Source organism: Haliotis asinina, chromosome 4 (genome assembly GCF_037392515.1).
Source record: "Haliotis asinina isolate JCU_RB_2024 chromosome 4, JCU_Hal_asi_v2, whole genome shotgun sequence".
Classification (NCBI taxonomy): Eukaryota; Metazoa; Mollusca; class Gastropoda; order Lepetellida; family Haliotidae; genus Haliotis; species Haliotis asinina.
The window spans coordinates 47,482,315-47,504,836 of record NC_090283.1 but is presented as its reverse complement, the minus strand read 5'-3'; the positions used below and the strand labels follow the sequence as shown (position 1 = coordinate 47,504,836).

The 22,522-nt window shown below is 40.2% G+C and overlaps 1 protein-coding gene across 1 annotated transcript in view; it reads right to left on the bottom strand.

The window, feature by feature from the left end:
• LOC137281611 (structural maintenance of chromosomes protein 4-like) overlaps positions 1-22,522 on the bottom strand; it is a 35,211-nt gene that overhangs the window by 11,181 nt on the left and 1,508 nt on the right. Inside the window, exons 2-19 of the mRNA XM_067812949.1 lie at positions 22,353-22,436; positions 20,399-20,541; positions 18,915-19,109; positions 17,001-17,180; positions 16,115-16,279; positions 15,449-15,576; positions 14,770-14,910; positions 14,410-14,560; positions 11,887-12,030; positions 11,383-11,460; positions 9,824-9,945; positions 9,474-9,582; positions 8,508-8,639; positions 7,306-7,508; positions 6,726-6,910; positions 5,307-5,419; positions 4,713-4,835; positions 3,863-3,989 (exon numbers count right to left, since the gene is read on the bottom strand). Of these exons, the coding sequence (XP_067669050.1) occupies positions 3,863-3,989; positions 4,713-4,835; positions 5,307-5,419; positions 6,726-6,910; positions 7,306-7,508; positions 8,508-8,639; positions 9,474-9,582; positions 9,824-9,945; positions 11,383-11,460; positions 11,887-12,030; positions 14,410-14,560; positions 14,770-14,910; positions 15,449-15,576; positions 16,115-16,279; positions 17,001-17,180; positions 18,915-19,109; positions 20,399-20,541; positions 22,353-22,434 (2,521 nt within the window). The 5' untranslated portion in view covers positions 22,435-22,436. The remainder of the gene's footprint in view (positions 1-3,862; positions 3,990-4,712; positions 4,836-5,306; positions 5,420-6,725; positions 6,911-7,305; positions 7,509-8,507; positions 8,640-9,473; positions 9,583-9,823; positions 9,946-11,382; positions 11,461-11,886; positions 12,031-14,409; positions 14,561-14,769; positions 14,911-15,448; positions 15,577-16,114; positions 16,280-17,000; positions 17,181-18,914; positions 19,110-20,398; positions 20,542-22,352; positions 22,437-22,522) is intronic.

Sequence of the window (22,522 nt, the reverse complement as noted above, 5' to 3'; positions counted from 1 at the left end):
ACTTGAAACTGTCTGTCCTTTAAAAAATTTGCTATAAATTGAGGTAAACGACCTCGCAAGCCGTAGTCATGTAGGTCTCTTAAAATACCATATTTCCAGGTTGTGTCATATGCTTTTTCTAGATCAAAAAAGATAGACACAGCATGTTGTTTATTAATTAGTGCATTTTTAACAAATGATGCTAAACGCACTAAGTAATCGACAGTACTTCTGTTTTTACGGAAATCACACTGTATATCAGTTATAAGGTTATTTGTTTCCAAGTACCAAACTAGTCGATTATTTATCATGTGTTCCATGGTCTTGCAAACACAGCTAGTTAATGAAATCGGACGATAATTGGATGGATCCGTATGATCACGTCCAGGTTTAGCTATGGGTACTACTATGGCGTCATGTAATGAGGGAGGAAAGTTACCTGATGTCCAAATATCATCAAAAATATTGAGAAGAGTTTCTAGGCAGGATTCTGGTAAGTGCTTCAGGAGTTGATAATGTATGTTATCAGCTCCAGTAGCAGTGTCATGAGCTTGATCAAGAGCAGTATGGAGTTCATGAATAGAAAACGTTTCATTATAATCTTCCCCATTATCAGAATTTGAAATTAATAGTTTTCTTTTCTTCTTGTTTTTGATATTGCTGGAATTTTGGTACATAATTTGAAGAGGAAGAGTGTTTAGCAAGGGTTTCACCTAGTTTATTAGCAATATCTGATTTATCAGTAAGCAACTGATCTCCATGTTTGAGATGATGGACAGTAGATTTAGTACCTTTACCTTTGATTTTCTGGACCATGTTCCATACGTTGGACATGGGTGTCCGAGAATTTATTTTGGACACATAATTTTGCCAAGATTGGCGTTTGTTTTGTTTAAAAGTATGCCGCGCTTTAGCATTTAAAATTTTAAATTTATTTAAATTATGTACCATAGGATGGCGACGGAAATAATGTTCTGCCTTTTTCCTTGCCTTCCTAGCTTGTTTGCACTCATCGTTGAACCATGGTTTTCTTATGTGTGGAACTACAGAGGAATTTGGTATACACTCATCAGCTATGGAATTCAGTTCATCAGTAAAACATTTAATAGCATCAGGAACGTCAATAAAAAGTTCGGGTTTAAGTTTTTCAGCACACTGTGTTTCATATAAAGTCCAGTTAGCCTTTGTAAAATTCCGCTTTGATGATGGAGGAACATCAGATGGAGTTACAGCTTTTAATATAGAAGGAAAATGGTCACTTCCATAGAGGTCATCGTGGACTGACCATTCGAATTCATTTAATAGTTCTGAATTTGTAAGTGACAAGTCGAGAGCAGAATACGTCCCTGTACCAGGGTGTAAATATGTGTTGGAACCATCATTATAAATACATAAATCATTGTCAGAACAAAAGTCCTCCAACAATTTACCTCTAGTGTTTGTATTTACACTACCCAGAGGTGAAAAACAATGATATGCATTAAAATGACGAAGGTCAAATGCATCTGTTTGTTTTAAATATGTCTCTTGGAGACATAACGCTGAAGGTGTGAAATCTTGGACTAATAGCTGTAATTCATGTAAATTAGTCCTCAAACCTCTGCAGTTCCATTGTACAATATTATTGGAATAAACTATCTTTTGGGGGGATTTTTTGGGGATCTACCCCGCACTCTTTTGGAGGGCGACAAGCTATGTGCCCTAGAATGGACGTTTTCAGAAACGTCCATATCTTCAAGAGACCCATATTTATTAAACAATTGAATTTTATTTTGTGACCCCTTAGGAGCTCTGCCACTTTGTTGTTTTGAAGCATCAGACTTAGGTTTGGGTTTAGTTTTAACAATTTGTTGTCTATCAGCTGTTGAATGAGACTCAGAGCGTGACTGTGAAGATGACTTATGATCAGAGGACTTTGATGTAGTAGGAAGTGATTCCTCTGTCTGGGATGATATAGCAGGGAAACCTGTGGGGAGTCGGAACTGACCCAAGTCAAGGTAGTTTGGCATCCTGTGGATGATTTTGTTATTTTAGAGCTGGATTCAGATGATGATTTTGCTACTGTAGCATAACTTTCTAGAAGGTCAGATCTCTTCACCAGTTTCTTTGCCTCAGAAAAAGAGATATTTTGGGTGAACTTTATTTTGTTAATCGCCATTTGCTCTTTCCATATTGGACACTGTTTTGACGAAGATGAATGGTCACCAGAGCAGTTAGTGCATTTTTTAAAGTCACTGTCACAATCTTCTGTTGTGTGTGTCTTCTCACCACAGTGAGCACACACAACAGACAATGTGCAGGTAGATACACCGTGTCCATATTTCTGACATTTAAAACACCTGAGAGGGTTGGGGATGTAGGTTTCAACTTGGATATTGCAGTAACCCGCCTTTACTGATTTGGAAGCATTCGGCAATGAAAAAGAAAACAGATAGGTATTTGTTTGGATTGTTTCATTGTTTTTTCGGGTGGAAAAGCGCTTCACATACAGCACACCTTGATCCTTCATTTCGCATGCTATATCAAGCTCGGACATGTCAGCAAACAACCGATCACGATCTCTGACGATACCTTTACTTGTGTTCAAGGTCTTGTGAGCAGAAACCGTGACCGGAATGCCCACAAAAGATTCAATGTTCATCAGATTGGTTGTCTGCTGTTTCTTGCCACACTCTATTAGCAATGCACCGGAACGCAAGCGTCTAATGTTCTTAACATCCCCAGCAATACCTTGAATGCCCTTAGATACTGCGAAAGGGTTCAACTTCAATGGTGTCTTGTCCGGAGTCTCAATAACGAGGAAACGTGGCCAATACTCAATCGATAGAGACGGTCTATGAGAAGTATCAACAGGATCAATTTCAAGTGGACGTTGGTTTTTTTGGGGGGTATTTCATAAGCCATGATTGGTGTCATATGGTTCATCATCCGAGCTCCCCACCCACCACGGAGTATCACAAGGACAATGCTAAAGCAAGCGGGCCTCCAGCTTGCAGCACCAAGGATACCCGGAAGATATACTCCAGCAGAAGAATTAAGAGATTAATAATTCTACCAGATTGGCCCATGAGCCACCGCCTTCTGGCATATCTGGAAATTGAGAGTCTAAGTAAACTTAGCCTCAGTACTTTTCGTTACAGAACACAGCTTACCCAAATTGCGAAAGTGGACATTTGCAATACCTTTTGAACTTTTTAACTCGAAAAGGTTCGTACCCGAACGATTCCAAATGTTATTTGGCATACAATTGCTTCCAGGTGATGCACATGGCACATGTTATAACCATGACAACGGTGAGTAAACGGTCACTAAAAATAGTATTTTTGGCAATATTCAAAGATGTCAAAGGTTACCTGACACAACCTTCTACTAGGTTACTTGGATTCAGTGGTGGAGTGTAACAAATAACACTGAGACTAAGTTTACTTAGAATGGGATATTGCAAGACTATCAGCACATAGAAATATTGCACACAACTGTTGTCGTCATCATGAGGAGTGACGTCATTGAAATCATATTGAGACATAAAGTCAGAATGACATCACAAATGACCAGTTCCAGATGCTACCATGGGAACCAGCTGAAATGGACAGCTGACGACACCTCACCACTGTACCCATAGTCGATGTAAATGAGTGCTGACAGTAAAAACCAAGTGGGGACATTGGTTTACTTTTGTGTTTACCGCGTTGATAAACATCATGTGTTGGCCAGTTTCAGGGTGTTATTGAGTATTTGAAGCACAGGAATATTTCATTTCAAACCTCCAGCTGACGCCACTGGTTCAGTATGAATTCCAGTGCTTCAAATACTCAATAAAAGCCGGAAATTGGCCAACACATGATGTTTATCTCCTAAATAAGATCAAGCTGATTTATCAAACCTTTCTTGTATTCCTGGACTTTCTTCTCCAGCTCCTTCAGTTGTTTCTGATCAGGAGCTGCGGCCTTCACTTTCTCCTGCTGCTCCACGATCTGTGCCTTTAGTGTTGTCATCTGGTCCAACAGAGCCTGCACAGACAACATCAGCAAGGTTATATTATGTGAATTGAAAGAAAAATCCACCAGAAGCCATTACATCATGAATAACGCTGTTAGAAAAATAAAGATTTTGATAATTTGAGTAAAGTTAAAAAATGTTGGGGGTTACTAGACAGCTAACTTGTTTTATGGTACTTTCAGTGGATGCTTGTTGCTAAGCAGCTCAGGTTGCTAGAAGGGGAGTGAGTGAGTAATTTGGGTTCCAGTGCCATTTCGGACATCATTCCAACTGTATCATTGCCTGAATGTGTAAGGAAAGTTTGAAGTGAGACAGTTAACACTTCAGTGAAACCATCACAAACAGGTATGATGCTGAGAAGATCTAGAAACAGAAATCAGGACCTAGATTTTCGAAGGTCTCTTAGCACTACAATGGTCGAAAGTGCCATACATTAACATTAACTTAAGACTATCTTAGCTCTAAGAGAGCTTCGAAAATCTAGGCCAAGGTCAAATGGGGTTTTGAAGTAACAATCATTTGTTTCTGATGGGCTACACAGCTATTTCAGTTGCCTTAGACAACCCCCTGTGCTTCCCCTAGACTGAAAGTAGTTTCAATGGACTTATTCAAACTCCACAGTTGCTGATGCAGGACAGAGTAAGTAAACAGAGATGAACAAATTCTGTCACTGACTGGTCTTAACTGGCCATCCAACAAAATTGTCATTCAAAAAGCTGTTTCTAAGATCTTACCTTAATCTCCATCTTGAACTTCTGCAGATTGTGTTTCATGTTAGTGAGATCCTTCTCATTGTGTCCTATCTTGTCCTCTAGGTCCTCCTTCCGTCCTCTAGCTTCCCGAGACTCAGACATCAACTGCCAACACACAGGACAACACAGGTAGTTTCAGTGTATCTTAACAAGTGATACTTAAATGTTTGGAGGGATGTTTGTCAGTACTGTTTGCCAAGATATATGTAATTCTTCACATAACTGAGCCAAGACAATCCAGTGGTTGATATCCCGAGCACCAATCTACACAACCACGAGATGACATCAGCTGAATCACTGAATCTGAACACCTGAACCACGAATCCTCCATTCCAATCAGTGCTTGCTGGAGACCTATTTTCTTCTCCAGAATCCATAAAGATTCTTATGCTTTGTCTTTCAGATATATACGTCACAAGTCAAAATGTGTGAGTGTTGTGTGTGTGTGTCTTCTGAAGTGAAGGATCAACCAAAGACTTTCCGTAATCCCAGCAGCAGATACATCCACTGGACAATGAAGACAGCCCTCAAGTGCTTGGACAGTATCAGCAACAAGACCACGCTTGACTATCTCACCTTCTCTAGTGTGTTCTCCATATTGGCCAGCTGCTTTGGGTCCACAGCATCAGAGGCAAGGGAAGATCCCATTCTGCCTTTGCTCACGGATGTACCACCTCCACTCATGGTACCTGAACAAGGCAGATGTCACATTAAATATGTATGTGGTTGCATTGGAAGCCACTCTGGTCCACAGAAATAACTTCCACTTTCAGTTTAGGATAAGGTCATCTGGCACAAATTCCATTTATATTCTTGCTTAACAGATAAGGCAGAAATATTGTGAAAAAATACAGCTAAATGCAGATGAAAAAAAATTAAGAAAATGAGTATATTTATATCAGTAAATGATCTGACCCTGACTGCACTTTGACCACAACACATTGCAGGAGTTCTTTCATCTACAATTTGTTTTGATCCTGAATGAGTTTTATTACCACTTTCAACATTTTATGAGTCTACCATATGATAGATTTGGCATTACACTTCCTTGATAAAGTACAAACTCTAGTACTTTATTTTTTTTCCTCATATAGGATTCGAACCCACACCCTCAGAGTCAGGCACCTAAGTGCCAGCACACAAAGGCAGCCGCCTAACCCGCTCAGCCACCGCAACTTACACGTCACATTTCACCACACTGTAAATAGCATTGTGTAATCATCGTAAAAGTCAAATCAAAGCATGTCAGCTTAATCTTGGAGGGAAAACCAAAGTGAGGCAAGTTTTAAACATTTACAAATCTGGTGAAATCAACGAGAAGGGACAAACTAAGACACACAGTATGGCCAAACATGAATTCAAACTCAACATCATGTTTCTGACATGCTCAAGACACAATTCTGAATATTAAATGGACCTTAACATCCGCATCACCTTTGATAACTGTATATACAGGAAGATGGACATAGATAATTCTCCATTTTATATCAGGCTGCTCACTTCAACTTGTAATTTGTCAAGCACATTGGGCAAGATGATAATACGCCTGAATTTGCTTTGGGTTTGGATGTTGTTTAACACCATATTCAGTGATATTCCAGTCATATGGCAGTGGGTGCAAATAATCAGACTTGGCCAAGACCATACAGTGATCAACAGCATGAGCATCAACCAGCACAACTGGGATATGATGACCCGATCCTATTAACTGCCTATTATGATATGCCTGGGTTGCTGAAGATCAATTCTAAGTCTTCATGGTGCACTGGAATTTGACAAAAATATACGAGATACAGATTCATTAGCACTGAACATGGTGTTTATCAGTACACAGCTAATACAATGTACATCTAATATCAGTACAGAACGTGTTTGACCCATTGACACAGAACCGAGCTGTCTTGAGTTGTCTCCTATGGCCCTCACTAGTTAACCTCATGTCATTTCATGTTCACAGGTCCTTATCCAAGGACAGTGTAGTAGAGTTTCTAGTACCTGATGTGTCTATGAGCTGTCCCGACAGTGTCACAACTCTGTAGCGTGTCTTCCCGTACGCTATGCGAGTAGCCTGATCCAAGTCCTTAGCCACAAGAGTGTCTCTCAGTGCAAAGTAAAATGCTGGCAGGATTGAAGCATCCTTTGTTTTAATGAGATCAAACAGCCGGGGTACATTCTCTGGTCTGAAACAAATCAGTAACAGGACATATTTATGCACTGTTATCGATAAATTTAATCATCAACAAAACATAATCATAAATGTCACATAAACAAAGCTTCTTTGTCTTGAAATAAGTATCAGATTCATGTTTATTACAAAGACATTTTCGAAAATTATTGTCTTTGAAAACTTATTCAGATTCCAAGGCTATGCCTCTTGAATGTTTATCCTCTAATTTTTATTTTCTTTGTCACATAAAGTCTTTAAACAGAGGTGGGGAGAGGAGAGGAGTAAGGAGGTGAAGGCTAAATGTTGGCAATGCACTTTCGAACACATGATTGTACAATGTATGTTTTGTGTAGTTCCTTGGAATAGTTATGAAACAACAGGTACAGCATGATGTCACTGATTCCTTACGTTGTGATCTTCTTCTTGGTGTGTTCAACCCATCGCTGCATTTTGTCCAGGCCGATGAAGGTGGCCGAACCAACGTTGTTCTTCTTGAGGAACTCAACACACCTCTGTGCAGTGTTGATGGTGTCCACCACTATGTGATCCAGGGCTCCACAGGCAGTAGACACAGCAATATCATACTTCTCATCTATAGCTCCTAGGTTTCCCTGTGTAGACATTAAACACGATATTACGAGTTGGCCGTAACAAGGTGTTAATGCTGCTTTTCATTAAATGATACCAAGGGGCACTAGTTCACATAAAACATCAAACAGCTAATATGCTAACTTAACAGTGAATGTATACAACAAAAAGACATACAACTAATTAACTTGGTACACGGTGAAGATGCGGGTTAGAACTGGTCTTCAGTAACCCATGCTTGTCTCAAGAGGTAATTAATGGGATTGGGTGGTCAGGCTCGCTGACTTGGTTGACACATGTAATTGTGTCCCAGCAACAAAGATCAATGCTCATGCTGTCGATCACTAGTTTGACTTGATTATGTACAGACCTGAACACAGCTCGTATATTACAGTGTGCAGCATTTAACAACAAACATGTGAAAGCTGTTCTTCTGAGTGAAACATTCTAATACTTTCCTTTGTAACCTTTGTTATTGTTGATGTTTGGTTCACATGACATATTTTCAAAATGGATGCCTAAAAAAAATAGACTAAGTAAAACTTCTTTGAGAGGCATTTTAGAAGTTGTATATAAGAAGGAAAGCCAAGTTCTATTGATAGTCAACTTCCTTCAGTGAACATAATACTGATTGAAGTTGACTATCCATGGAACTTGGTTTTCTTTCAATATAAGGACTTCCAAACTTCTTATAAGTGCTGATAAGATTTTTGTTATGTTTTGTTGCTAGTGTATCCAGCTTTCCTCAGTATTCCTGTTTTTGTCTTACAGCGGTGTGGAAATAATCTAGCCAGGACCTTACAATTAAATGAATTACATCATCATCATCAATCTATGTCAGTGGAAGACATTAACATGACTGAACCAAGTCCACAGCTCTGAACACCAAATCCCATTAGCTACTTGCCTGGTAGGCCTAGGACCAATTATAACCTGGATTTTCAGATCAGCCAATGATAATTCTCCTATCTGGTATTTTACCATCTGACAAAAGCATCTCAGTTAACTGTAGTCCACCGTACCAGTCTGCCTTGAATCCCTGGCAGCTTGCCAGACTTTTTCTGCTCCATCAATGCTTCGATTACCCTGCCCTGTCTTTTGGCAGACTGCATCGAGTTGCGGGCATCCTCCACCTTGCCTCTCAGAACACGAACCTTCAGACAAACTTATCAGATCAACATAGGCAGCAAGATACTACACACGCTGAATCTCAATTCCAATGTAATCGTAAGTGTATTTGTCTACGGTATCCCTAGAAAATCAATGACTTATTGCCACAAAATATTCAGGTATAATATGCAGGGTGGGCCCACAATGAGTGCCACAAATATTCCATGAAATGAACAGGTCTTCAGCATGACGATCCACTAGTCTAGCACCCTCACCCCATGTTACTGAGTGGGTGAACAAGCGAGCAAGGTTTTACAGACACGTTCCAGTAATATCACAGGGAGAGGACAGCAGAAATGGGCTTCACACATTCTACCCATGTGAAGAATCGAATCTTGGCCTTCAACGTGACAAGCGAACGCTGTAATCTCTAGGCTACCCCACTGTGTCGTATTATACGGAGAGACTAATAACTTAGTAAGTTGTTCTGTTATCCACTAAATTGTGTCATGTATTCATAACCAATACTTCATGCCTAATTTGCACCTTTTGTGAAGTAAGGGTTATATTGATACATACAAGTGCTGGACAAATTAGACTGCAATTAAGTGAGTCATGCACATAATGTCGTCCAGAGATTTCTATCTTTGTTGACACGCTGTCTCTGTTGACAGGTAGTTGGTTGAGACAAACAATCATAAAATCGGGGACAAGAAAACACCTAGCACTGATAGCCTGAGATTGGTGAAAATAGAAGTCCAAAGTGGCCCACTGAAAATATGTACCTGGATAAGTGTCACTCCTGTATTATGTTACTGAAGATGTTGATTAAAGCAGTCCACCCTCCTTCAATATGCTTTGATTCACAGATCACATACCTCTTCAGTAGACTTAGCTTCAACACTGACAGCTGATTCTAGTTCCGTCTTGCATTTCGCCAGCAGTTTTTCAACTTCAGGAATGGTCTTCTCCAGCTCAGAGATTCCACTGAAATAGAAACAAGTGATTTATTCCACACAGTAGTCGGGTATCACAGCCAAACAAGAAATATCATTTCCTTTTCAGGGTACATTATTATTACATTGTTATTGCCTGACCTGTTACCTCATGTTCTCACACCTTTCTGTAGTGCCAGTGAGCAGTAATATTTTAATGAGACTGATGACAGCCCTGACATATTAGCCCACGCCCAGCCCAAGCTGAGATGCTGTTTGAACCTAAGATGTACCTTTTCCTCTCCTTTATGGTGGTTTCAGCCTTGCTGAGGTTCTTCTGCATCTCCTCCAGCTTGTTGGTTGCAGTCTGCTGGTTGCTAAGATACAGGTCCAACTCAGACTGCGCTACTTGAAGCTGAGAGAGAAATCATTCACATTACACGTCTCTAATACTCAGCATTATTATATTAGATACGCAAAAATTGTATTAATACAACTTCCATTTAAAAGACTGCACTGGTATACAACTGGCTTGTGCAGCGTGGGTATTATAAGCCTTTTTAATCTAAAACAGCTGATGATATACACTTGCAATCAAACTTATACCATGTGTAGAGGATCTATACAGACTGGGCTAAAATTACTTTCATTTAGCACAATGTCAGTGTTTATATTCTACTTATGAACACAACAGATCTTTCTGTTATATATACAGTAATATTCGTTTATAACGAACTCAAAGGGACTGTTGTTTTCAGTTCGTTGTAAGCGATTCGGGAATGTTCTTGAATTTTCGGAAATTACAGCTTGGATGATTTGGTATTTTGTGTCGAGATCTAGAGCTTTACGTTTCCGTGACAAGCCCTTCCATGCTGACTTGAAAGAAAGACTTCCCAGATCGCTATATATGCCTTGACAATGTCAACAAGATTCACAAGATTAAATAAATGATAACATTTCACGGGTAAGTTTATTTTATTATCCCCTTGATCCCCTGTGAGGAAGCCTGTTTGTTTTCACAAGCTAATTGGTGACACGTGAGATGACACGTGAGTGGATTCGGATCAGCTGTTCGTTATAAACACGTCAATTAACGCGTGAAATAGCACAGAGGCCCCATCAATTTGTTCGTTGTAACAGATAGTTCGTACTATCAGTGTTCGGTGTATACGGTAGTTAATTCATAACAACATATAGGAAAGCAGTCGGGACTTCAGAATTTGTTCGTTGTAACCGGCAATTCGTTGTAAGTGTGTACGTTATAAGTGAACTTTACTGTACATATATCAGTCAAAAATATGTTTTAATTTTTTGTACATGGTAATATTTAAGGGTTGATTATTATTTTGGTTCCCCCCGCCTCCCACTCGGGGAATACAACCTTACCTGGGACTGATAAAAACCTTGTATTTCCCGAGACACGATGTGATAACTTATACTAGTGGCTTCTCGTGACTAACAAGGGTTGCTGAAGACCAGAAGCCCCTTAACAAAACTCTTGTAAGCCTCAGGTCTCGTAACTTTTCTCATAGCATTCCTACTTCCTGTGTTGCAGTATAGGCTGTGCAAATGCTACGAGAAAAGGTACGAGATCTCAGGATATGAGAGATTTGTGAAACGGGGCTAAGTTCTAACCCTGATCTTCACAGTGTCACAGATAGGGTCATCATGACAATGCTGTATTGTTGAGGTATGAATATGTAGAACAGGAAATGGCAATGCTGAAAAACAGACTTTGGTGCAGACTAGTGGACAAGCTCTTGAAGTACTGATGCAGGAAGCTGCACCTGGGAAAGCATGTACATGGCACTATGATGTCTGGGAGGCCAAACTCTTCAGTGCTGATGCTTACTTTTGACTTGGTTTCATTGACACTCTTTTGTAAATCCAACAGCTTCTCTTCCTTCCCATCTTTCTCCTCTTGTAGGCCCTGGAACATGTAATTATAAATACAGAGGTATCCTGTTTATCTATATTTATCAGAGTGAGTGAGTATAGTTTTACAGCACACTCAGCAATATTCCACCTATAAGGAAACGGACTGCAATGATCGAGTCTGGACCAGTATCTATATTTATCAAACCACAGTCGCAATGCATAAAGTGTGTTAGCTGCTGTAACAGGTGCCTTCAGACCCCAATAACCAGCCTGTCTATCTTGCGCCCCTTCCCGAAACCCACATTTGTCTTCAGACACCCACAATCCACCTTTGTCTGCCTTCTGACCCCTATAACTTACTTGTCTGTCTTGAGAGCCCTCCCACAATCCATCTTTGTCTGCACACCCCCACAACCCATCATTGTCTTCAGACCTTCCACAACCCACCTTTGTCTGTCTTAGATCCCTTACTACTCACCTTTGTCTCCGTCTTCAGACTTTCCATGACTTCCTTCACCTTTTCTTCCTCTTTGGCTTTGTCCGCTTCTAGTTTCTCCAGTTTCCTTTTCAGATCAGCAATTGCTTTCTCACTTTCTTCTGGCACAGCTTTCAGTTCCTCGATCTAAAGACAAACAGAATTAAAGATAGCGGTTCTCATTAACTGACTGAAATAATGGAATATGGCTCAGAAGATCACATGACTATTCAAGTCAATGTTCTGATAAACCAGGAAAAAGATTCCTATTCTTTGCCAAATTCTCATCTCTAAAAAGCATACATCATCAAAAGCCACAGTGATATATTTTTTTACAAGGATTATGAAGTACTTACTCACAGCATTTGGAAATGAAAGTGAAAAATGATGAAGTGTATATTTGTGAGGGTTTTGGCAGGAATGAGCAGGTTTTACTGCACCTAACCCAGCATAATGATGCCAAATGATAGTGGGCGTTTGGGTAGCCTAGCCGATAAAGCAATTGTTCGTCACAGCACTTCAGTGATGTCACATGACGAAGGATTTTCACTTAGTTATGTAAAAAATGTGTAACAATCTCGTCAATTTGCTGCTTTCTTGACGTCAACAAAGACATGTCGAATCGTTGGGTTGGAGTCAAATGCTCCTAGGTGTAGAGTGATGGTGTCACCATGCACAGATTCCAGTTTGTGCTAACTATACTGTCTATGAGTGTGAAGTGAGGGTTGTGTAATAAATCTGGTGGTTCGCTTCCAAGATAGAAGATACTATTTACATTTGGTTTCCTGGAGTTGAAAAATCAAAACTACTTAATAGTTGTAGTAAATGATTGGTAACCAAAAGGATTTTGCATGACACAACTTGTAACATAACGATTTCTTCCTCGAAAGCGATTGAGGTTGTGGTCGAAGTGACAATAACACTGTAAGTAGTATTACACCGACATTCACCTGGCTTCCAAGAGTGAACTTTTTATGTTGTATGTAGTGTTATCCAGAATCATATTCTCTATCAATTCAATACATATTTTACTAGTTTAGTTTAGATTTTGTAAATAACTGAAAACAATCATAAATAGCATTTATTCTCAGATTGGCGGATATTCGTGATAGAGCACCGCCATTTTTTTAAATCCTGGCATCACAGTCTAAACTCGGTTTGAGAATCAATCAGATTCTGGTTGTTTTCATGAACTTTCATTTAATTCCTACTTGTAGTTCAATATGTTTTTGAATCAGGACCAAAAAGATTTTGTATGACACCACTTGTAACGGAACAATAAATATAGATAACCATTATGACAAGAAGTGATTTTGACAGAATCGTCCATAAAAACAAGTTGTATCTTGGAAAATAAGCAAAGCAGGTGACAAAACTAAATGACAGTAGATTGTGAAAACAAAGTTTTCATTTTTCGAAATAATTGTCATGATTGCAAGTTAAGACAAACCTATAAACAATATAATCTACCCCCAGAAACATACATGAATACTACAGCAACCCACATAAGTATTCCTCATATTTTGTCATGGGGGCTCACCCCTGAGATTGGTTGAAATTTCGTTTGTGGGGCAGAATTGTGCACTGTTGTCAAAAATGTCGATTTATGGTACTGAAAAGTTGAAATGAGTAGTTTCAATGACAAAGTTTCATTTATAATGATGTCAATAATTTTCCATGTGGAGTGAGTGCAGACACTAGAGCTCCAATTTCGTGTGGATTTGAACCTCGGGAGGTTCAACTTCTGATGTTTTGTAGGCCCACAGTATAACGGCTCTCATCCTGACTGAGATCGTAGTCAGGGATATTTCTGTAGGCATCTCAGTAGATAAGGGGCTGAGAATAGGTGCTAAACTGTCATCTCCATGCTTTCCTTCATTTGAGATATGCTCTGACAGGGCACAAAGATAAATCCTGTGTATCTTCAGTTCGAGGTTTTAACGTGTACAGAACGTTTTCAACAACTGAAAGTTTCAGAAGTTTATAACTAATTGTTATCGAATTTAAGCCCTGCGCTAATTATGTACATTATTTTGTTGACGAGAGTGGTCTTTTTCCATTATTAATACCAGGGCTTGAATATCTGGTAGTGAGAAAGATGATGGGGGCTAGCTGGAATTCAAACCCATGATCTCTGGTTCCTGGCAGGCAGCTCTACAGAGCATTTTGTGGTGACTAAAGATGATTCATATCAACTGTGGGAACTGAAATAATCCTGAAATGCAGCTGCACTTTGTTGGTATGATTCAAGATGTATGACCATGCCAATAGTGTGGTTCCTAATTTGACAGCATATCATGGTAGTGAGATACATCTTCAGGAACCTCTCATCAGGGTAAATAAGAAATGCACTTGACTGATGCATAACACTGTAGTTTCGTTTCGTTCATCAATACACATGATGTCAGTCATTGGATTTTCTGGTTGTACTCAATTACTTACTGACTGCAGACATATAGCTGACATATAGCAGACATATAGCTGACATATTGCTGAAAGAAGTATTAAACATCAAAGAAATAAAACCTTTCTCTTTTCCTGGTCCAGAGTCTTGTCTAACTTCTTGGCCTTGGCCTTAGAGTGTTTCAGATCCTCACGACATTTTACATCCTGTCGCTCAAATTCCTTGAACTCGTTCTTGGTCTCCTCACACTGCTTTACCAGGGTCTCGTACTCCCTGAAACACGCAAGTAGTACGTGCACATCAGGGAAGGAAATTTTAGGGGTACAGAGAGGGAGGAGAGAAGAGAAAGAGAAAGACGGGGTGGTGTGAGAGAAGACATAACTGATAGAACCGAGAGAGAGAGAGAGAGAGGTGGGTGTGGGTGTTGTGGGGGAGAATAGGAGGAGGATAATAAAATTAATCAGTAAGCCATCACATCTTACTTGTATATTTTCTTGTGATCCTTCCCTTTCTCCTTTTTGGCAGCATTGATTTCCTCCAGTTTGGTGTTCACTTCCTTCATACTGTCGTTGATCTTGTCATATTCTTTGGTAGCCTTCTCCTCATTCACTGCACATTCTCCTCTGAAAAACATAGACAGCAGTCCTTAACTCCAGAGAAAGGTGAGTGAGAGAGTGAGTTTAGTTTTATGTCACTCAGCAATAGTCCAGCTATATGGAGTGAGTCTGTAAATAAACAAGTGCGAATCAGACAATCCAGTGGTCAAGAGCATGAGCACCAATCTATGATGTCATGTCTATTATAGTAAAATGATGCAAATGATGTTACATGAGTGAGTATGTTTATCTTTAAGCTCTTAGAAAATTTCAAGCAATATTCCAGCAATATCATGGCACAAGACACCAGAAATGAGCTTCATACATTGAACCATGCGGTGATTCGAACCTGGGTCTTCAGCACGAGGAGCTAACACATTAACCCATGGGCTACCAAACCGCCCCTGTTACATGATGAAACCATCGCAAGATGAACCCACAAGCTATGGATGGTGTTAACACACCTGGAAACAAAATCCTGACAACCATGACTGAACGCATCACCATGAACTGCAACACCTAAGGCAACCAGGCCACCTGACTATCTGGAAGTTGTTCCACTTACATGTATTTTTGGTAAAGCTTATTCTTCAGCTTCACGATACTGTTCTCCATGGTAAGGAATTCCACAGCTTCATTCTTAGGACCCTCCAGGTCATCCTTCTCTTTCTCTACAGCCTTCACACGATTCAACTGAAATGGACACATAAAGCGTCTTGGATCCCCACATGAATTCAACTCATTATTTGTGATCGCATGAACTGAATATCAATGGAGTTTCAAAAGGTGAGCGTTTTCACTTAGATTCAGGCACTTCATATTCATAAAAACAAGAAATACTTAATAGAATATATTGAAGACAAACAGGACAGCAGTCAACACTGTCATATGTTTAAATTAACAACAATATGACTACTGGTCATTTTCATGGCAAAATAAGACTATCGACATGAGAAATTAATTCAGCTTCACGCCACTTTCAGCAATATTCCAGCAATATGATGGCAGGGTACACCAGAAACAACCTCCACACATTGTACCCTTGCGGGGATTCCAAGCGGAGTCATCAGAATGACAAGCAGGCACTTTAATCATTAGGCTACCCCATGCCAACATGATCTAATCATATCAAATTATGTATTTTTTATATTTTTTCAGTGAACATATTGCATATTAGTTAATGCATTCATTACTCAACGAGTGAGCATCACATAAACACTTCAAACCCTACCTTCTCTGCTCTCATCTCGCCGAGAGCCTCAACTCTCTTTGACAACACTTCAATGGGTTCCTTGAAGCGGTTACTGCCGATGATGTCCTCCAGAAACTCCAGCATCCCGTCCTCATGCTCAGTGAGTGCCTTTGGCTTCATCATAGCTATCTGCTCCACCTCACCCTGCACACAGAGTAAATCATTGGGGTAACATGGTGGGGATTTTCAAACTTAATCTTGAACTTGAATACAGTCAAACACTGCTGTAGTTACAGCTATCTTGAGGTAAAAGCTGGGTCTCATATTATTCTCATGTGTTCCTTATATTGTCATCATTTTGCGGATGTGCTGAACTTTGGATATCTTGAAATATTTACAAAGGTTCATTCAACTCAGACAATGGTGTTTGAATTTAACTGTCTGTGTTTAAAATTCAGGAATAAACTAGAGTTATACTGCTTTTGATATCACTACATTTACAAGTTGTTAGCATCAACACGACCCGTGAAGATTCAGGTTAGAATTGCCTTTCAGAAACCACTGCTTGTCGTTGAGGACAACTAACTTAACTGGGTGGTCAGGCTCGCTGACTTGGTTGACACATGTCACACTTCTAACTGTGTAGAACGATGCCCTAGAAGTTGACCACTGGATTGTCAAACTTGATTATTTGCAGACTGCCGTCATATGACTGCAATATTGCTGAGTGAGGTGTTAAATTAAACTTGCTCAATTCAGCATTAAAAATGGGGTGGCAAGGTGATGATGCTTTGTACTTATAACAGATGGTTACTTCCTTGTTTGAATCCAAACTTCGGGACTTTAAACTAATACTGTGGCTAAAATGAGGATGTTCTCCAGGCAATGCTTTATTGTCTGCACTTAGAGACAAAATTGAACAGACCTGTAGAATGAGGAAACGATTGTGGTCGAGATCTATTCCACATGATCTGAGAAACTTGGCCACTTCCTTGTACGTAGCTCGCTTTCCATCCACAGAATAGCTGGAACTGTTGTCTTTTGATGCTGTGCGAGATACCACAAACTTGGAGTTTGGGACAATCGTATATTCATCGTCTCCTGGCTAGAAAAGTAACTCAAAGTGAATTTTTCCCCAAAGGACAGACAGATTCATGAATAATGTTCTCCAAGGGTTTTATCAGTCTAACATGTCAACTCATGATAAAAGCTATTCCTGTTAATAACGGAATATAATGAGTGAATATTTATGTCCCCTTGAGTTTTGAATAAATAAGCAGAAGTTGATACAGAAAGCATGGAAATGTTTCTCTTTTTCAAACATGTCACAGGGCACTCACAATGACAAGGTGATTCCTTAGGGATTAACTAGCTTGCCATCTGCTATCTTCAAATAAAGTACAATTTACTACTACAACCCTTACATCTACTAACATCTAAACTTGTACTACTTTCTACTAACCCCTGTATCTACTATCCCCTGAAAGTACTGCTATTCCTACTTTCTACTTACTCCTGTATCTACTATCCCCTGAAAGTACTACTTTCTACTAACCCCTGCAAGTGTACTACTGTCTGCTAATCCCTTTGTCTACTATCCTCTGCACGTGTATTACTGTCTACTAACCTCTGTGTCTATCCTCTGTAACTATGTAAGTGTACTGTATACTACCCCTGTATCTACTATCCTCTGTAAGTGTACTAGGGTCTACTAACCCATGCTTTCTATTCTCTGAAAGCATACCACTGTCTACTAACCCCTGTGTCTACTATCCTCTGTAAGTGTACTAGTTTACTAACCCCTGTATTTACTATCCTCTGAAAGCTTACTACTGTTTACTAGCCCCTGTATCTACTATCCTCTGAAAGCCTACTACTGTTTACTAGCCCCTGTATCTACTATCCTCTGAAAGCCTACTACTGTGTACTAACCCCTGTATCTACTATCCTCTGAAAGTGTACTACTGTGTACTAACCACTGTATCCACTATCCTCTGAAAGTGTACTACTGTGTACTAACCCCTGTATCTACTATCCTCTGAAGGTGTACTACTGTCTACTAACCCCTGTATCTACTATCCTCTGAAAGTGTACTACTGTGTACTAACCCATGTGTACTATCCTCTGAGAGGAATACTACTGTCTATTAACCCCTGTATCTACTATCCACTGAAAGTGTACTACTGTGTACTAACCCGTGGGTACTATCCTCTGAGAGGCATACTACTGTCTACTAACCTTTGTGTCTACTATCCTCTGGAAGAGTACTAAAGTCTACTAGGCCCTGTATCTACTATGCTCTGAAAGCGTACTACTGTCTATTAATCAGTGTTGGCTCAAGAGAGGGTTTTGGAGTGTTTTGACTCGTCACATTCAGTGAGGACCCCCTCTATTTTACATCTGCCCATCTATTTAACATTGGAGGGGGGTCCAGAAACATTATTTTCATCAATTTTGACCCACTCAAAATTTCACCCAAATCTAACACTAATTAACCCGTGTCTACTATCCTCTGAAAGTGTACTACCGTCTAACCCCTGTATCTACTATCCTCTGAAAGTGTACTACTGTCTACTAACCCCTGTATCTACTATCCTCTGAAAGCATACAACTGTGTAGTAAACCCTGTGTCTACTATCCTCTGACAGTGTACTACTGTCTATTAACCCCTGTGTCTACTATCTTCTGAAAGTGTACTACTGTGTACAAACCCCTGTATCTACTATCCTCTGTAAGCGTACTAGTCTACTAACCCGTTTCTACTATCCCCTGAAAGCGTCCTACTGTCTATTAACCCCTGTGTCTATTATCCTCTGTAAGAGTACTAAGGTCTACTAACCCCTGTATCTACAATCCTCTGAAAGTGCACTGCCACTGTACATGTTGTGATGTCCTTGTGGTTTTCACTGTTATGGATAAGGACGCTGATCTTCTTCGATCTGATCTTATTTGCCCGATATCCAAACACGAACAACATGGAATCTATGACATTGGACTTCCCACTGCCATTAGGTCCAACAATTGAGGTGAAACTCTGCAAAATAAGAAGAGATGATAGGAAATGATGCCTACTGTAATTCAGGATGAATACACATAAATACATAAGCAGCAATACTATTAAACCAAGCTGTCTATATATTTATTGTAAACAGAAGGTGACGTGAGTTGAAATGGGGTTTAACACTTCTTCAGAGTATTTTGCTCACATGATGATCCGCATGTGTGTGCATGAGTGGTAGCTTGTACTAGCCCATACTTTAATAGTGCTAGCTCGCTGAGATACCATACAGGGATTTACATGATGCAAATTCCTGCGTCCTATACGCATAAAATTGACAATGGACGCAACGAAATGGGAATGCAGAAAATGTCCAGATACTCTTTTTTAAATATGTTGATCAAGTAACAGTAAGTTATCACAGAGTCTGCTACCAGCCAGGTAATATCATTTGCAGTTTAATTACTGTGATGATCTTGATGCACAACACAATAACTGTGACTGAATTGCAACAGTATTATAACATAGTAGTAATGTTTATTTAAGTCACTGGGACCCCATTTTGTAGTGTTCACAAATGGTGTTTCATAGTAACAGGACATTGGGTCCTGTAAGTTTCAGATGTCTGTCTGACCCACTGAAAATTCACAGGACCCACAGAACAAAATTAAACACACATTTCAGATTTAACATTTCTCATTATTGGCATTGAAATTATGAACATTATATAATGACAAACATTATAAACATAAATTGATAAACAGTGAACATGTGTGCCATGCCACAAATAACGACTTCAGACAAAGTTATTGTGATATATTCAGTCAGACACTGGGGCCAGCAGGTTGGGGACTTCTGTCTGACTGTTGGCAAATCTATCGGATTTGTCAGAGGGTCAGACACTATTCGTGAACACTGATTTTGTAGTCCAGGAACTCTGAACCCTGAGTCCCACGGAGCCTCAAATACAGGACTGAAGGTAAATCCCTGCATACGTCAGTTTAGCATGAATACCCTACTTAGACTCATCATGCTGACTCCTTGTCATGTCATTACACACTTTCAGCAGCAGAACAAATGCATGATGACCTCTTCTGAAAAATAAGTGAGTGAGTATGGTTTTATGCCACTTTGGCCAATAATCAAGCAATATCACCAGATACCAGAAATGGGCTTCACACATTGTGCTCGTGGGGAATTGAATCCGTGTATTCGACATATCAAGAGAATGCTTTAAACAATGGTCAACCTTAATGGCTCTTTTTTGACAAAGAATCAACAGCTTAAAGAAATAGTAAAGTTTACAAGTTCAGCCTAACTCTTACCTTGTGGAAAGGCCCCAATGTTTGCACTCCAGCATAGGACTTGAAATTTTCATTCACAATGTGGGTGATCATCAGACGAGGGCCATTTATGTCATAGGTCGCTACAGACTCCGGTGCATTCGGAATCTCGATAGGAGCAAAATCTGAAGAAAACAGTGTACTGAGTTAATGAAGTCAAAAGATAATTCTATTTCTAGCAATAATCCATCAGTATCACGGCGGAGGTAGTACATATTGTACCCGAGGGGGCAACAAGAAAAACGGTCTTCGACGTGATAAGCAAACACTGTTAGCACTAGGCTGCCACCAGGCCTCAAGCAGAGAGGGTGGTTATCTTTGCTTTCATCAATATGAAAGCTATATAATGGCATGGGAAACCAGACATAGACTTCACACATTGTATCAATATGGGGAATCGAACCTGGGTCTTCAGCATGGCAAGTAAACGCTTAAACCACAAGGCTACCTCACCACCCTGATTCAGGAAGTTGGTGGGGCTATAGATCACTTTCAGCAATATTCAAGCATGGGATAGTAGACGTGGGTTGAACACATTGTATCAATATGGGAAATCGAACCTGGGTATTTAGGATGACAAGCAAACACGTTAACCATGAAACTACCTCAACACCACTGTTGCTAATAAACCAATCAAACAAACAGGGATGAATCCAGCATTCAATCCAAATGCCGCTTTGACTTTGCATGGATGACATCCACCTGCTTGTTGATGCTCAAATTCTATGACTTAGGTTTGATATCTTCCAACAGTATTCAAGTTCTATCATAACATCACCATGACTGGGGGAAAAAAGCCTCAACAGATTATGGTCGCACTTTGGTTACCACCCAATCTCCAAACAAGAGTCATCAAAAGATGACATATCTTTCTGGCCCCAACATATTTGAAAGCACAAATCATCTGACAGTTGCTTTAAGTCCAGCTTGATGTTTTTCTGGAATAATTCCAAAGGGAAATCTTAAAAAATATAAATATATCCATTACACGCTGAAGGGATACAAACATGTTAATGAAATGGGAATTGAAGCCACAATGTTTTCTGATGTGCCAAAATGAATTCCATCACACTAGACAACTGCTTACATGCACCCTTACAACAAATTTAAGCAAAAATCATAATTTTGCTCAAAACAGTTTGATGAGTAATTGAAAGGTGTAAATCCTAGACATTCTACTACCATTTGATCAAGCGAGAGTGGAGAGGGGACAGACAGTGGAAAGGGAGTGAGAGTGGAGAGGGAGTAGACAGTGGAAAGGGAGTGAGAGTGGAGTGAAGGGGAGCGGAAATGAGCGGAGAGGGAGCAGAGAGTGGAGTGAAGGTAAGTGGAGAGGGGGTAGACAGTGGAAAGGGAGTGAGAGTGGAGTGAAGGGGAGCGGAAATGAGCGGAAAGGGAGCAGAGAGTGGAGTGAAGGTAAGTGGAGAGGGGACAGACAGTGGAAAGGGAGCGAGAGTGGAGTGAAGGTAAGTGGAGAGGGGACAGACAGTGGAAAGGGAGTGAGAGTGGAGTGAAGGGGAGCGGAAATGAGCGGAGAGGGAGCAGAGAGTGGAGTGAAGGTAAGTGGAGAGGGAGTAGACAGTGGAAAGGGAGCGAGAGTGGAGAGGAGGGGAGCGGAAATGAGCGGAGAGGGAGCAGAGAGTGGAGTGAAGGTGAGTGCAGAGGGAGTAGACAGTGGAAAGGGAGCGAGAGTGGAGAGGAGGGGAGCGGAGAGGGAGCAGAGAATGGAGTGAAGGTGAGTGCAGAGGGAGTAGACAGTGGAAAGGGAGCGAGAGTGGAGAGGAGGTGAGTGGAGAGGGAGTACATGTACACTGCAGACACTGAGCTAGATAAATTCTACAGACATCTACAGACTTATAACAGGCTGTTACCATGGTTACTATTATGGAGAAGGAAAATATTTGTGACACATTTCATATTTCTCAAAGCTGCATACCATCAGGATTGAAGACACGAGAAGCACTAGGAGTTGGTGGAACACTCTGGTCCACTTCCATTGCGTCTTGATCTTCAGCCATGTCTGAAAACAGTGAATTAATCAACCATTAAAAAACAGTAAAAGATCAATATTCGTACCAATATGTGTACAGCAAATCACAGCTCATA